Raw genomic sequence first — 17,106 nt, 5'->3', positions numbered from 1 at the left:
TGAAGCAGTTCATGTCTGCCCACCATAATAGTGTAATTTTTCTGTTCTGCCACATTGAAAGGGCGTATGCAGATTTTTGTGAATAGTATTGACTGTTTAGCCACCAAAATAAACCAGTTGCCTAATGTTGTGTTTATCCTCCTTGTTCCACCTTCCAAAGCTGTAAATAGTTTCTGAGTCCTGTAGTTTTCTCTTGTCTTGTTGCATGTAGTGGGGCTCACACTTTGAGATGGGGTGAGGAGTTGTGCAATTTGTAAAAGGCTCAGCTCCTCTGTGTGAAAAGATGCTTCCTGGATGTGTCCCAGGAGAGCTGTTCTGGTCTTTTTACTGGAAAAAAAAAAACCCATAGGGGCAGTAGAAGAAGGGTGGATGGAAATCAAACAAAAGCCAGAATCACTATGTGGCATGAAGGTTGTTTTACTTAAAAATTGGCACATTTTGTAATACAATAAAGATGAAGCTACAATGAACACAGAAGTTAATGAATGCTGATGACATACTGTAATGATGACAATAATTAACATGCAATTGTATCGTCCTAATATTATGGACTACATCTAAAACAAATTATGGGAAATGAAATATATTTTATTTTTAGATTGTAACAGTATCACTTAAAAGTAAAGAAAAAATCAATTGACCTATACTGTACAAAAAATAAAAAGCTTCTGAAAAGCACTTGTATATAATATATAAAAATATATATGACATATATATCACTAATTCAGCCTATCTATGATTACAATAGCACTAGTAAATGGTTGGTAAGTGCTGTGTCAGATACAAAAGAGAAATACATAGATTTTTAAAAAAAATAATTTCCTGAGTATGGCTACTAACCACTGAGTTACTATTGAGCTTTTAAAATCTCAGTTTTTGTGTCCAATTCCTATAGAAGCTTGTTTCCACCAGTAAAAAAAATGTTATCCATAAGTTACATTTCCAGGCTGTCTCAAAAATTTGGCTTGCTCAGAAGTTTGAGCCAGTGACTTGAAATTTTGAGATAACCCAGATATTTGACTTGCCTCTGGGCAAATTTATTATTATTATTTTCATACAAGCGCTGCTGCATGCCTCAGTGTGAGGGAAGCACAGATCATCCCGAGTAGAATAAATAACTGGTTTCCTGCATGTTTGCACAGACGTTTGTTCTGTAGTTACCTAGTTATTAGTCTCTGATCAGGGAATGTGACCTGAACTGAGAAATATGGTAAAAAAAAAAAAAATCTGATGCCTGAAACACGTCAACTGGGCTGTAGTTAGCAAACAAAGCACAAACTGACAAATTATTATAACTCATTTTAAACCATCCAATAATTAGGTGCCTTGAGCTTGGTAGTCAGCCAAAGTGCTGTATGTAACATCTTCTGCGCCTCTTTCAGTCTGTGGGAGAACAGAAGCAAAGATGAGAGTTAGGCAGAATGAGTAAAGATGAGCTAGACCAGAGGATACTGCAACATCAGCTCTTGGAATGCATGCTTAAGTAAGCATGTGATGCTTAAGCTAAAGAGAGAACTATACAGTGTTTATATGTTATGGTCACTTTATTTACCATCTAAATTCAGCATTCATACATGCCAGCATTTGTTAACACTAAACAGCTGATGGCAATGCAAATGCTTTTGCCAGCCCTGATCACAAATTACTAAAAAGGTTTAATCTGATCTAGATGAAAAGAGGAATTATTACCTTTTAGGCTACAGAGAAAAGTATTCAGTCATCTAACTATTTAATATTTCAGTCTAAACAAACAGAACAATAACACTCGCTTATGAATGACTTTTAGTGCAACTGATAAACAAGCGAGTGTCTGCATTCTTTAAGCTTTGATCCTTTTCACAGTAGTGCTACTGATATAGCACTGAAGATTTAGAGTTGAACGTGTTGCTAATATTTACAGTATTTGGTCTGAATTAAAGCAGTGGTCTAGCCACCAGACACACTAAGACTGAGCCATGCTGTTTGTGTGGTGACGATGTAAAAACAGAACATAAGTTTTAATGTCTGAGAAACATTGTGATACGGAGCTCTTATAACGCACCCTTTGTGTGGTTTGTTGAGTCATAGTAAACACAGAGCTGTATGTCACATCCACATCGCATTTAGCAGTGAAACTCTGAGAAAGAAAGAAGAGACAGATATGAAACAGATCAAAACAGACTTTAAACCTTTTTTATCCAATTACAAGCACGTGTAGTAAAATAAATTACTTGCGTGTAACATTATGTTTGTGAATGTTTATGGCTGTCACTTCTGAACTTTTCTTACATACACTGTTCACTGTATCTTAGTCCCTCTGATAACTGATATCAATATAACATTTTAAAGAGGAACTTTTTTTAACAGTGTGCACTAGACCAAATGTGGCAATTTACTAAGGTTGAGACACTTCACATGAATAGTTCCCTTTCAAGGGGAATATGTGGACTAAGAAGTTAGAGTATGAGATAAGATGTTTTCTCCTTAAAGTTTATTAGCACTTTAAGACTTCCTATCACATTCAAATATTAAATATACATAAATTTGATGGAAGATATGTATTCTTTTAAAAAATGGAATATAAAATGTGTTTTACCCAATACAGCTATTAGATGTGTTTTCTTTGTATATCCTTTTTCAAGGGGCAACATCTGTGAATATTTATCAGTCCTATGATCTTTAATAATTATTGGACAAAATCTCCAAACAGAACATACAAGTTTCTTTAATGTTATTAGTAAGTATATCACACATGGAAGCAGAGCAACAGTAAAGTGTAATGTTATTTTTAAATTTACACTCCATACTCTAGCTGGTGTGAAACACATGAAAAATATGATTTCCCACTTCGCTTTACAGTGCCAGTAACAACCGTTAACCACAGATCTTTATTGCAGCAGGATTGGATATAGTCCTTTCCTCTATGTTTGTCACATTTATGTTTCACTTCTGCATCTGCTGCTGTAAATGGGATTCTCCTCACTCTGTAAGTGTTCATTTTTTGTAACTAGGGAACCAAATTTGTTTTCTATGTGTAACAGACGTATACACTTCCCCGTGAGCCTGTGTCCAAAAGAGAAACCGTAATGCAACAGATATCCATTATTAAGGAAGTTATTTACATGATATGATTACCATTTATTCATGTGCTGCAGCTGTATTGCACTACTGCATCTACAAAGAGTACTTGGTTTTTCTTACCAGATTATTCTTGTTCTTAAATAATGAAAAATTAATTAGAAAAAAATGAATTCATAATGAATTAGCATCACATACCAGTGCCGTCCCTGATGATTCTCTTTTGGTCCATTCTGAAAGAGAAACAAGAACTTACTCTCAAAGCGCGACTGCAGTGTCGTCAACATTTAACGTTAAATTATGTAAGAAGAACGAACTGGTTTCATCAACGGTGAGCGCAAACTTACTGGATCCTTTGAGCAAAAACCAAATGACCAAGCTCACTGTTACAAAGAAGATCAACAAAGTCAAAGAGATGATGAGAACTGTTAGGGAACCACTGTGGAATAAAAACAAACAATTATCATTTCCATAGGTCAAAGTTTTCACATAATGGCAATAAATACATAGCGTGTAACCACAGTTGTATAGCTAGTGCATGTCAATGCAGTCCTTTTGACCTTGATTGCTCATCCTGATCTTTAGTACTTGTTTTATCTGGGAAAGACAATGAATCAATAAACAAAAAAAACTGTGAGATTCAGTGAGGAATGACTGAGGCTACGAGCAAGAACAAACTGAATAATATTTTCTAATATCACATCAAAGCATTGCTAATCATGATGCATGTGGAATATTCATACAAACATATTTCAGGTTCAGAGTTGTTGTACTTACTGGGTGTGAAAGCTTCATTCACAGTTAAATGCACTGGCACCTGGAGGTCTCCTTTATAACATAAGTACCATCCGCTGCTCTTTGTGGTCACTCGACTCATGGTGACAGTGAAAACATTGTGGGCACTTTCATTAATGCTCACTCTTGTTCCATCTATTGATCCAGTTGGCTGTGTTACACACTCGCTGCCCAACTTGCACCACTTTATTTTCCCAGTTTGTGTACTGTAAAACTTGATGGTGATGTTTCCTCCATTAAAACCTGTAATATCCTGATGATCCACATAGAAACTGGGTGGACCTTGATGGAGAACAAGTAGTAAGTTGTTACTAGTCTTCTACTTTACATTTATAGCTTCTTGAGCATTTTTTAAAAACATGTTTATCATGACTCACATAATGATTCTAATATTACAACCAAGTCTTTCCTAATATTTTGGCTTATTTGAAATGTACTTGAATGTACTTATGGATTCTTACCCCTGGTGACAGACAGATGAAAATAGACTTTCACATCTTTCCATATCCCAGGAATCTCCACAGCACACCAGTAATGACTGTCCTGATCTGCGTTTAATTTTTTAATAGTCACAGTGAAGATTCTTTGTTTTTTGTCATCAGAGATTGAATATTTTCCTGACTGGCCTGGCTGGTTTGTTTTTACTGCATATGTGCATTCTCGATAATAGTATCCTTTACACAGATATTTAAGATAATTTTCGTACTGGGAGTCATAAAGACATGGGATGGAGATAGATTCTCCAGCTTTCACTGATACTTGACTGACTGTAGTTAAGCTGTGATCTCCTGCAACAAGAACAAATAAAGTACTTTAATGATTATATTTACTTAAACTGGTTATCTTTAATTAAAATATTATTCCTTCATGTGATTTCTCTATTATACATCTACTAACATTTGAACATTGGCAAGTATGAAAGTGCCAATAAAAAAACTATTCATTAATTTTATCATTTGCTGTTGAAACACGAGGCAATTAAATTATTTCTATGACTGACCTTTAAGTACAATGAAGAGGAGAAACATGATGAGATGAGCAGCCATGCCTGTGAGTGAATAGACTTAAACCACACAAACCAGTTATGTGGTTTACTGCTAGTTCCTCATGCTGTATTTATACTAGTACTAGTTGCATGATGGTGTCTGCAAGGAAGAATGACAGATATGCAGTGACATTTGAAGTATATGTGAAGGCTGACTGGCCTCAAGAAAGCCAGCAGAAAGATGATTGGACTAGACCAGTGATGTCACAGCCAGCTTGATGACATGGGAAAGTGGAAATGATCTAAAGCTTAGATTAGCTGCCAGTACTTGGGAAGCACACAGATGTGTAACTGAAGATCTTCCTTATTGAACTTACACATCATCACAAAGGGGGAAGAGGCTGGTTACAGAGAGGGGCTGTGGCTGCTGACAGAGTGGTGTGCTGCTAACAATCTGCTTCTAAACACCACAAAAACCAAGGAGGTCATCTTAGACTTCTGTAAGACTGCAGAGGATTATACCCCTCTCTACATAAACGGAGACTGGGTAGAGACGATGGCCTCCTTCTGATTATGATCTCAAATGATCCGTCACAGTCGGAGAATACACGAGTGATGGCAGTGAAGATGATACAGTGTCTTTACTTCCTGCAAATCTTCAGTAAAAACAGACTGAACCAGAAGCTGCTTGTGTCCTTCTACCGTGCCACAATCGAGAGTGTCATTACTTACTGCAGAGGGTCATACACACATCACAGAAGATCATCAGATGCTCTCTGCCCTCTCTGGAGGAGATTGCCACTTCCAGATGCATAGGAAGAGCCAAGAGAGCCCTTGAACAGTTTTGACCTTGTAGTGTGAACTTTCTGTCATGTACAATATATATTTCATATATTGTATTTTTAATTGTTGAATTATTCAATTATTCTAAAACTATATAACATTCATGCTGGTCAAGATCTGCAGCTTCAGCAGTGATTTTCATTTCTCCATGATTTCTCTTCATTATTATGTAACTTAACAAATAATATTATTGCCTTTAGTACTGGCTTCAGAACTGCATCAGTCCCATATAGTTAAGCGTTCAAAGTCTTCTGGAAGTTGAATAATCTGGCACTCAAATAATAAAGCAATATTTACAATACTGAGTTAGCAACAGTTGGAGAAATAACATCCCTTCATATAGAGAATAAACACATTTTTCCACTTCCACAAACAACATGAAACAGATACATCAATCCACTCAGTCATAATTAGTGATTATCGTTCTTATTTCTCTTACATTAAACAGGCAATTACAGAACCCAACACAAAATGGCGCCTTAATCCATCCTTTCTCTACACACTTTATTTCAATAGTTTGATTCATGTAGACTCAGAAATCTTACTGGGGATGAATGACTCACCAGAAATCAGTGCCCGTAGCTTCCCAGTGCCCCCACCAGTTTTCCCAACAGCAAACACACCAACATTGCTGTCCATTGAGTTGTACTGTTCATGTGGTGAAAATGTGTAAAAGGAGCAACACTTCGCTGTGTGAGAAACCATGTGGAGTTCTTTAAACATAGCTTGTGTGTGTGTGTGTTTGAATTACAAAACCACAGAGCTGTATGTCACATTCTCATCACAGTTTGCAAATGACCTCTGGGAAGCAAAGAAAAAACATGAGAGAGGTGAAATGGAAATCAAAACAGAGTTTAAACTTCTTTTGTATTGAATTCTAAGCATATGTAGTAAGATAAATCATCTAAATCACAGACGTTATATTTTATGAAAGTACAAGTACAACATATTCTCTGAAATTTTTTAACTTGATTTTGCTCATCAGATGGCATTCTGGTTCCTATCAATAAATAGTAGTTCTGTCAGCATTAATCTGCAGCCACATGCACACGGTGATCCGCGCTAACTCACTAACGGAGATTTGCCACATTAATGCGGTTATGGCGTTAACGTCATTATAACGAGATTAACGCTGACAGCACTAATAAATAGATAAAAAATAATAAGCTTAATGCAAAATGAATTAGCATGTCATAACAGGGATGATGATAGCCTCTAGGAAAACACAGTGGAATAAAAACAATACAACAAACTAAATGAAATTCATTACAGTTTTGTTTCCTCTTTGTTTTTATTGTCCGTCTGTACATCTAATTCAGGGTCACAGGACATACATTGTTGTAAGTTTACTTTTGGAAACCAACAATTTCTTAAAATACACAACAGAGTAGACCCAGCTATCAGGGTGAACTGTAACAGGCTGGAGTTGGGACCGAAATGCACAACTCAGCAACAAGGGCTATAAAACTCAACAACAGCTTTACAACAAATTACAAAGAAAACAGATCAGGTACAAAATAATTTGAATCTATAACTCTTCTAGGGAAACACAAGGTGTTCAGAAGTGGAGCCGGGGACTGCTATAGTACAGGCTCAGTAAAGAAGTGGACAGTGCTAAACATCAGCACTCTGAGAAGATGCAGCAGCAGATCTCAGACAATGACTCGGCCTCTGTGTGGAAAAGTTTTAGGAATATCACCAACTACAAGCCTAAAACCTCCCACTCCACTGATGACTTGCTTTTGGCCAACACCCTCAACGACTTTTACTGCCGTGTTGATGAGCAATCAAGCAGCCTTCACACCTCCATCAGCCCCAACAATAGAGACACCCTGAACACTCATTACCCCCACTTCCCACTCTCCCTCCACAAGAAAGCCATCACCATCGTCAAAGACTTCACCCATAACACCCCCCTTCTCACCCCACACCAAGGAGAATTTCACACCACCTTCTCCCACTACAACCCTTCATATTTATGAAGCAGATGTGAGGAAGCAGTTTAAAAGCCTGAATGCTCTGTAAGCTCCTGGCCCAGACGGTGTGTCTACTGCCACTCTCTGTGCAAATGAGCTGGCCCCAGTGTTTTCTGGCATTTTCAACTCCTCACTGAAGGCATGTCATGTACCTGGCTGCTTCAAGTCATCCACCATAGCCCTGTAGCATCTGGACTTCCCTGGAACCTACGCCAAGATTCTGTTTGTGGGCTTCTGCCTTCAACACCATCCTTTCAGACCATCTACAAGGCAAGCTTTCCCAGAGGACTGTGCCTGATCCCATCTGCCGGTGGATCACTGACTTCCTGAAAGACAGGAACCAGCATGTGAGGCTGGGGAAGAATGTCTTGGACTACCGGACCATCAGCACCGGCTCCCCCTAGGGCTGTGTTCTTTCTCCTCTGCTCTTCTCCTTGTACACCAACTGCTGCACCTCCACCCACCAGACTGTCAAGCTAATTAAGTTTGCAGATGACACCACCGTTATCGGACTCATCTCAGACGGGGATGAGTCTGCCTACAGGAGGGAGGTTGAATGTCGGGTGTCCTGGTGCAGCCACAACAACCTGGTGCTGAACGCCCAGAAGACAGTGGAGATTACTGTGGACTTCAGGAAGCACACAGCCCCACTTCCCCCCATCATCCTGACTGACACCCTCATCACCACTGTGGACTCATTCCGCTTCCTGGGCCACCATCACCCAGGAACTCAAGTGGGAGCCCACCATCACCAAGATGTACTTCCTGAGGCAGCTGAAGAAATTCAACCTGCCAACACGGACGATGATGCAATTCTACACTGCAATCATCAAGTCCATCCTCACCTTTTCCATGACCGTGTGGTATGCTGGAGCCACCGTCAGGGACAAACAGAGACTGCAGCGTTTTGTGCACTCTGCTGAGAAGGTGATGGTGGCTGCAGTCTCCCATCTCTGCAGTACAGGTCCTGCAGAGTACACCTCCAGGACACTGGGCATGCAGCTCGGATCACAGCTGACCCTTCTCACCCTGGACACAGTCTGTTTGACCTTCTCCCCTCAGGCAGGAGGCTCTGGTCCATTCGCACCAGAACTTCTCGCCATAAGAACAGTTTCTTCCCCTCTGCTGTTGGACTCATGAACAATAACCACATAACTGTTCCCACCACAAACACATGACCCTATACTGTGTTCTCTGCATCTGTTCCATTTTTGCACCGATCATCACCTGCACACATGTATATATTAATCTGCTTAGCACTTTTAATTCTTATTTTTATGTTTATTTAAGTGTTGTCTTACAGTATGTTTTGCACTAAGCACCGCAGCAATTTCCTAATGTTGTAAACCTGCTCAACATTTGGCAATAAAACCCTTTCTGATTCTGAACAGGAAGGACACGGCCATGAAAGATGACACAATGAAGATCAGAGGGAAAATGAGACAGTAAATACAAACACAGGATAAGGAGGGGATGGGAAACAGGTGGGAACACAGCTGAGACTAATCACCAAAGACATGCAAAGCTAAACTAGATACAGAGTATAAATAGTGACGCAAAATGGGAACAGAAACTCAAACTTGACACAGAGACAGAAAGCTAAGCAAAAATAGAAACAAGATTAAGCCAAATATGGAAACACAGAGATTAAAGGAATATTGTAAACCAAACTGAAACCAGGAACAAAAGACCAAATATAGACACTCTAGAATATGAAACCAAAATACAAGGACAATCAAACCAATTAAAATAGAAAAAAAGTCCCCAAAAACTCAAAACCACGACAAAGGTTTTTACATGATGCATAAAGATTCCTTATAAGCCATAAAATAAACATAGTTGTATATGTAGTACAGTCCTTCAGACCTTGGTTTTTCATCCTGATTTCCGGTAAGTGTTTCATCTGTATAAAGAAAGAAATAATAAACAAACAGTGCGATTCAGTGACTCAGGAATGAGTGAGTTTTCTACAAAGGATTTGCAGAGAATGGCAACAATAACAAGTTCTAATTTTATAACAAAACATTAACTGTGCATGAGAAATATTCATGAACACATATTTTAAATTTACAGTTGTTCTTAATTGGTTGTAAGCGTACTATTAACAGTTAAATGCACTGGAGGTCACTTTCATTAATGCTCACACTTGTTTCGTCTATTGATCCAGACAACTGTGCTACACATTTGCTGCCAGACTTGCACCACTTTATTTTTCCAGTTTGTGTACTGTAAAACTTGATGGTGATTTTTCTCCATTAAACCCCTTAATATTCTTCTTTTTTTTTTTGCCTGTCCCGTTTAGTTCTTTTACCATCAGAATTATTGGCTAAAGGCAAAGAAAGATGCCCAACGGATTTACTTTACCAAATAGACCATCCCAGCCTTGCCGTATTGGTCTATTTGATTTACCTTTGTTTTTATTGTTTATTTTATTTTCACTTACTACACATGGGACAGACATGACTGGGGGAAAGTAAAGGGAGAAAGAACGAGGTAGGGAAAGAAAAACAGCGGGGAAGAGGAACAGTGATAAAGGGCAAAAAACAAAAAACCAACAAAACAAACAGACAAAACATACATATATCAATCACCTGGATGACCTGTTGAGAAACAAAAAGAGAAAACAAAAAAAGAGAGCAATATAATAAACAACATCATCATGATAATCTATGTGAATATAACAGTAAATACTAAATATTGAATATTATTATGCAGCCCTATAATAATAGTAATAACCCTGTAATATTCTTGTGATCCACATAGAAACTGGATGAACCTTAATGGAAAAAAGTAGAACTTTTTTGTGTTATTATTCATATATGATTCCTTTTTAACTCCCTCAACACTTGTTAAATGTTTTTACTATAACATGTATAAATGTTGTCTATGAAAGTTGATTATTTGAAATGTCAAGTCTTACCTCTGGTGACAGACAGACGAAGCCTGTCTTCCATGTCTGGTGTTCATGTACCTGAAACTCCACAAAACACCAGTAATGACTGACCTCACATGTCATGTTTTTAACTGTCACAGTGAAGTTTTTTTGGTTTTTAAATCTTCTGTCATATAACAAATCACTTTTGTGTTTGTCAGTGTAGTTGTCATAGACCCTGACATTTGTCCTAGATATCTACATTATAAGTCTTTATTCTGGTTTATTTGTGGTGTTGTTCAACCATGATTCTTTATATCATATTTTATATTTTATTTATATTATATAAATTTTTTGATTTCCTATAGGTTCGGTTGTCATTCTGGTACTTTGTATTTTGTACTGGTTACTTTAGAGATCTTGTTGCTGTTACTGTTCATACAGTTTGTTATATGTATTGGGTTCATTGTATTTTTGTTTATTATTCTAACCTCTCTACCTCCATATCTGAATTCAGACAAAACCTCTTTTTTCTAATGTAGTCTCTTTACATTAGTAAAACATTTACGAGACACTTCATTAGAAGAACAGTTACCTGTCCACAGAGTAATGGACAGGGAACTGGAATAATGCAAAGAAATAATGCAGAAAAATACAAAAGATATCCGAGCTGGGTTGCCCCTTTTTTAAATATGCTGTCTCCCATATAGTATGAGTAGTATCTACAATTTAAAAAAGGCAGTAATTAGTATAGTAATCGAATGTATTCTAATCTCTCTCTCTCTAAGAGTGGGTCCATATTACAGTATGTTCATGTGGCAAGTGAAAGGTTGCTGATTCAGTTCCATCTAAAAACACAAATCTTCATTGAGATTATGTCAGAAAAGAAATCCAACATGAATTTCTGTTAAATCAAACATGTGGTGCCAACTGCTGTGGTGACCTCTTGTGACAATAAAGTATCTTCTCTGTCTTCAGGTATTAAAATTTACTGATATTTGGAATTAATGTAGAATTTATAATCACTTGCAGTAGTTAGTGATGGTTTTAGTAGCATATGTGACATTAGCTGGTAACATGTACCATGCTCATGGAGAAATGTTAAATAAATGAACATTCCTTCATGTAGATATCATATTTGGGTCTCCCCTTGTGAGCAGCCATTCTTCAGCTCACCCCCCTCAGTAACTCAATCATACAGCAGATCCACTCAATCATAATTAGTAATGTCACTCAGTTCTCTCAAATTAAATGTCTAACTACATATCAAACCCACCACAAGATGGAGCCTTATTGCATCCTTCTTTCACACCAGCAGTAGGACTAGTAGCAGCCTATTACCAGTAACAGCCAATAGTTTCATTAAAGGGAGAGGGTGCATTCTTTCTAGAGATGGACAACTCTCTATAAATCCTACCGTTAGTCTTGCACCAAAACAGGTAAATCCATAATCATAATATAATCATAGAAAAAAACAAAAAAGAGAAAACAACAAAAACATTAATTAAAGAAAACAACTTAGAGCAAAAATAAAATAAGATCAAATAAAAATCTGGTTTGTGTAACTGTCTCAGCTCTACAACATTCTTACTCTGAACAAATGTAAAAAAAAAAAAAAAGTAAAATAAAAAATCATCAACAATAATAGTCTATGTAAAATATACTGAAATATACTTATGATACACCTGGTGCCACATATATAACAATACTTCATGTCATCTGACCTTCCATTGATCTCAACTACATACACGTAATAAATGCACTACATTTCTGATTAGACAAAATTACCAACAATATCCATCATACAAGAACTTTATACAAGTACAAGTATATATATTTGGAGTCATAGAAACATTGGATGAAGACACATTTTCCATCTGTTATTGAAACTTTACTGAATGTAGTTATGCTGTGAACTCTTGGAACAAGAACAAATATAATAATACAAGTATTTTCATGGTTATGTTTACTTAAAAATTCTTCCTTCACATTACTGGATTTTATTGTTATCTTCATTATCATCTGTTGGTGTTAGCTTGTGGAACATTAGGTATTTAAACAGCTCATTTGACTGACCTTGAATACACTGAAGAGAAAAAAACAATAAGATGAGCAGCTATACCTGTGAGTAAATAGACTTACACCACATAAACCAGCATCGAGTCTGGATCTATTTTTAATTCATGCAATAGAAAATGCAACACTTCATATGTGCCTTGGTACTAGTTCTTCATAGGTATGGTCTTATTATTAGTTACTTCAATGACATAATTAGCTGTAATTTACTGGGCGCAAAGTCAATGTGGACTGAATTACTTAAAACATAACAGCAAGAAGTTACTATTTGGATTAAATTAAGAAAATATACAATATGGACAAAAGTACAAGGCCAGATAAATATTAAGCCTATAGGAACTGCTCAGATATATATGAAGAAAAATTACCCTCTTGCCCCTGTGGGCGGTCTATCTTTCAAGCTCGGGTCATCTACCAGAGGAATGGGAGCGTAGGGTCCTGCGCAATATCTTAACTGTTCCTAGGACTGCGCTCTTCCAGACAGAGATCTCTGATGTTGTTCCTGGGATCTGCTAGAGCCACTTTCCTGGGAATCACTGCACCTGGTGATCCGATTACCACTGGGACCACTGTTACCTTCACCCTCCACATCTTTTTGAGCTCTTCTCTGAGCCCTTGGTACTTCTCATGCTTCTTGTGTTCATTCTTCCTGGTGTTGCTGTCATTCAGTATTGCTACTGAATGACCCATTTTGACCTCGGGACTTCTATGTTATACTCGGCACAGATGGTAAATCGCCTGTATTTGTATAGCCCTTTGCTTAGTCCCTGAGGACCCCAAAGCGCGTTTAGTCATCCACCCATTCACACACACATTCACACACTGGTGATGGCAAGCTACATTGTAGCCAGCCGCCCTGGGGCGCACTGACAGAGGCGAGGCTGCCGGACACTGGCACCACCAGGCCCTCTGACCACCACCAGTAGGCAACGGGTGAAGTATCTTGCCCAAGGGCACAACGACCGAGACTGTCGAGACTGAGATGTTGCTATGCTGGCCACTTAGTTATGGCGTTCCATGTATGCCCTGTCTGCTAGCATCTTGCACCCTGCTGTTATGTGCTGAATTGTCTGAGGGCCATCTTTACACAGCTCGCATCTGGGGTCTTGCCTGTTGTGAAAGACCTCACCCTTTATGAATCTCTTGCTCAGAGCTTGCTCCTATTCTGCCATGATTAGTGCCTCTGTGCTGTCTTTCAGTCCAGCTTTGGCTAGCCACTGGTAGGACTTCTGGATGTCACCCACTTTCTTGATCTGCCAGTGGTACGTACCGTGCCGGGGCCTGTCCTTCCATGAAGCTGCCTCCTCTTTCTTGGGTTTCTGCTGCCTGAGGTATTCACTGAGCATGCAGTCAGTTGGAGCCATTTTCCTTATGTATTCATGGATGTTTGTTGTCTTATGCTGGACTGTGGTACTGACACTCACCATTCCCTGGCCTCCTTCCTTCCACTTAGCATACAGCCTCAGGGTGCTGGAATTGGGGTGACCAATGCATGGTCAGGAGCTTCCTGGTCTTAATGTCAGTGGCTTCCATCTCCTCTATTGGCCAGCTTATTATCCCAGCAGGGTACCTGATCAGGGGCAGAGCGTAGGTGTTAATAGCCTGTTCGGCTGACTCTTCGGGACTTGCCTGACCCTCTGCAGTTACTTGGTGGTTGCAGCTTTCCTAGCTGCCTCTTCATGGTTCCCATTTGCCTGCGGTATCCCCAGGCACTTGTAACTGTCCTCTATGTCTGCAATGTTGCCTTCTGGTAGTTCGATCCCCTTAGTTCTGAATACTTTGCCCTCTCTTTGTTATCATCCAGCTACACTTCTCCAGTCCGAATGACATTCTGATGTCATTGCTATACATCTGGGTGGTGGGGATCAGTGAATCGATGTCTTGTTCACTCTTGGCATACAGCTTGATGTCATCCATGTAGAGGAGGTGACTAACAACTGCTCCACTCCGTAGTCGGTATCCATAGCCAGTGATGATCTCACTGGGGGGGTTCAGGCCTATGCAGAACAGAAGTGGGGACAGAGCATCTCCTTGGTAGATCCCACACTTGATGGTGAATTGAGTTCCTGATGAAGGCTTTTAGAGTCCTATTGTTCTTGTATATTTCTAGGCATTCCAGGATCCAGATGTGGGGCATCGAGTCATAGGCCTTCTTGTAGTCAATCCAGGCAGTGCACAGGCATCTATCTATTGATCTATCTATCGATCGATAGATACAAACCACAAACAATATATTCATAAACATAATGATACATAATATATCTAACAGACAAATAGAAATGTTGATGCTGATGATTACAATCCCTTTTTATTACAAAACTAAGAATCACATCAATGATCTTGAAAAAGAACAAGCAAACTGGCCAATGCTTCTTTGAATAAATCTGCAGCTATGCAGAATAAAATTTGTTACAAAGCAGTTAAAAGGAGAAGAAAAAAGCTACTACATCACAACCTGACACATTGCAGCATTTATCTGACAATACTTCAGTAATATAGGTACAGATAAAAAAGTAAAAACTGCAAAAAGATTTTAATGTTTGCACATTTCAACGCTTGTTAGCTAATATGCTCTAATGCTCCGAAACTTCTGTATAATTTCCTTCATCCTGTTTGAGAACAGAAACAAATGGGACAATTAGGGAAAAAGCTAAGAAAAATGTGACGAAATTAAAAAAGAAATCATGAAACACTAGGACAACAAGCAAAATAATTGAACAAATTAAGAGATAAAGGGAAGTGACATCTAGTGTGTGGTTGGCTTCAGGTCTTTTAATATTTACCCATTTAATGCGCTGTTTCTTAACAACAGAACTATACGTGAGTTCCACGTCACATTCAGCAAATAAACTCTAGGGGGAAACAGAAATAGAAAGTGAGCACTTTACACTTCTGTTGAGCTTTAAGGAAAAAAGTATTCCTATATATAAATCTGCAATCGTAGTGTGTTACAATATTGAAGTACTCTAGTACTACTGCAAGGTGTCAGTGTTGTTGAAAAATATCAATATTTAAATTCATTATAAGAGTTAAAGGTTTAAATTATCAGAAGGAAAATGTAGCTTTATGAATTATGTCTTCTTCTGGTAGCTGTTGCTGTGTTTTACAAGTTATAAAATACACACAAGAACAGTTTACTATATGAGGTAACATATTAGTAATCAATCTCTAATAGACTAAACCTATCTCCAAAAGTTGCTTCTATTCATCTGCACCTAGCGTTTTCAGTGGGAGAAACATTTTGTCACTCATCTTTGACTTCTTCAGTCTAAACTGACTGCAATGTCGAAACAACAATATTGCAGAAGTAGAAGCAGAGCAACTACAGACGAAAGTTTGGGCCTCTCTCAGGAATGCAAAGCCCCCAGCAGACAACATCACCATGGAGGAGAGGAAGGCACTCACATTACTTAGTAATGACAACAACATTATCATCCTTCCGGCAGACAAGGGTAGGTGCACAGTTTTGCGAAACCAGAAAGACTATCATGAGAAAATTGTGTCATTGCTCAGTGACGAAAATACTTATGAGCCCCTGAAACGAGACCCAGGAAGTGGTTACAGGAAGAGGTTGATAGACTGTCTGAAGCAGTTAGAACAAGACAAGGCTATCGACATGACCTCATACCACAGGCTGTACCCAGGGGAGTCTACACCAAGTCTGTATGGTTTACCAAAGATACATAAACAGGGTGCACCTTTAAGACCAATTGTCTGTATGATCAACTCGGTCACCTATAACATTTCTAAGTTTGTGGCTTTGAATCTCACCCCGCTGGTAGGCAGCTCTGAACACCACATCCAGAACACCTTGGCTTTTGTTGAGAAGGTGAGAGATGTCACTATGATGGCAGATGAAACCATGGTCTCGTACGATGTTACATCTCTTTTCACTTGCATTCCAGTCAGCGTTGGAGGTAGTTCGTTAGAGATTACAGGATGACCCCAACCTCAGCATCGACCGAGTGTGTTTGCTTTTGGAACTGTGTCTTCATTCCACCTACTTCACATACAAGGGTCAGTTCTGCAGTCCGAAACATGGGTGTGCCATGGGCTCCCCAGTTTCACCCATCGTGGCCAATTTGTACATGGACGAAGTGGAAAAGAGGGCTTTGTTATCCTACACCACCAAGTCATTGGTTCAGGTATGTGGATGACACCTGGGTGAAAATTAAATCTCAGTACGTACCACATTTCACGGATCACATTAACTCTGTGGACTGACACATCAAATTCACCAGAGAGGATATGAAAAGTGGCAGGTTAGCCTTCTTAGACTGTGAGATTTCCATCAGTAATGGGAGACATTTATGTGAAAAGGGAAAGACCATTTCTGAATCGAGGAGGGGGCCTAAGAGTACATCTTTCGCCATCTTACAATGCTGTGATTGCAGCCATTCCCCAACTCTATGTGAATGGTGCTCATGGCCATTGATCAGCGGTCTTTGAACGGTGGTTGTTGATCAATGGTCATGAGTATTTGTATTAGTGGTCAAGGAACT

General features: G+C 38.8%; 1 protein-coding gene and 1 pseudogene across 1 annotated transcript; one reads left to right on the top strand and one right to left on the bottom strand.

Annotated features, from left to right (window-relative positions):
* Positions 1 to 1,317: 1,317 nt before the first annotated feature.
* Positions 1,318 to 4,898, bottom strand: LOC146655556 (polymeric immunoglobulin receptor-like). Its single transcript, XM_085428882.1, has 8 exons — positions 4,853 to 4,898; positions 4,314 to 4,640; positions 3,835 to 4,134; positions 3,618 to 3,654; positions 3,405 to 3,496; positions 3,256 to 3,290; positions 2,042 to 2,116; positions 1,318 to 1,383 (listed from the first exon to the last, which is right to left on the bottom strand). The coding sequence occupies exons 1-8, from the start codon at positions 4,896 to 4,898 to the stop codon at positions 1,318 to 1,320; spliced, it is 978 nt and encodes a 325-aa protein (XP_085285008.1).
* Positions 4,899 to 8,463: 3,565 nt separating this feature from the next.
* On the top strand, positions 8,464 to 17,093 carry LOC146655555 (uncharacterized; annotated as a pseudogene).
* Positions 17,094 to 17,106: the final 13 nt, after the last annotated feature.

Source organism: Rhamphochromis longiceps, linkage group LG13 (assembly GCF_057381845.1).
Source record: "Rhamphochromis longiceps isolate RC_006_pf linkage group LG13, R_longiceps_female_GT1.1, whole genome shotgun sequence".
Taxonomy (NCBI): domain Eukaryota; kingdom Metazoa; phylum Chordata; class Actinopteri; order Cichliformes; family Cichlidae; genus Rhamphochromis; species Rhamphochromis longiceps.
Note: the sequence above shows the minus strand (reverse complement) of the source record. Positions and strands in the feature narration are given on the sequence as shown.

Coding starts and splice junctions, on each gene's coding strand:
- LOC146655556 (XM_085428882.1), bottom strand. CDS start 4,898: ATGGCTGCTCATCTCATCATGTTTCTCCTCTTCATTGTACTTAAAG. Junction 2,117..3,255: donor AATCATCAGGGACGGCACTG/GTATGTGATGCT, acceptor TTTCTTTCTCAG/AGTTTCACTGCTAAATGCGA. Junction 1,384..2,041: donor CTCAACAAACCACACAAAGG/GTGCGTTATAAG, acceptor GTTCTCCCACAG/ACTGAAAGAGGCGCAGAAGA.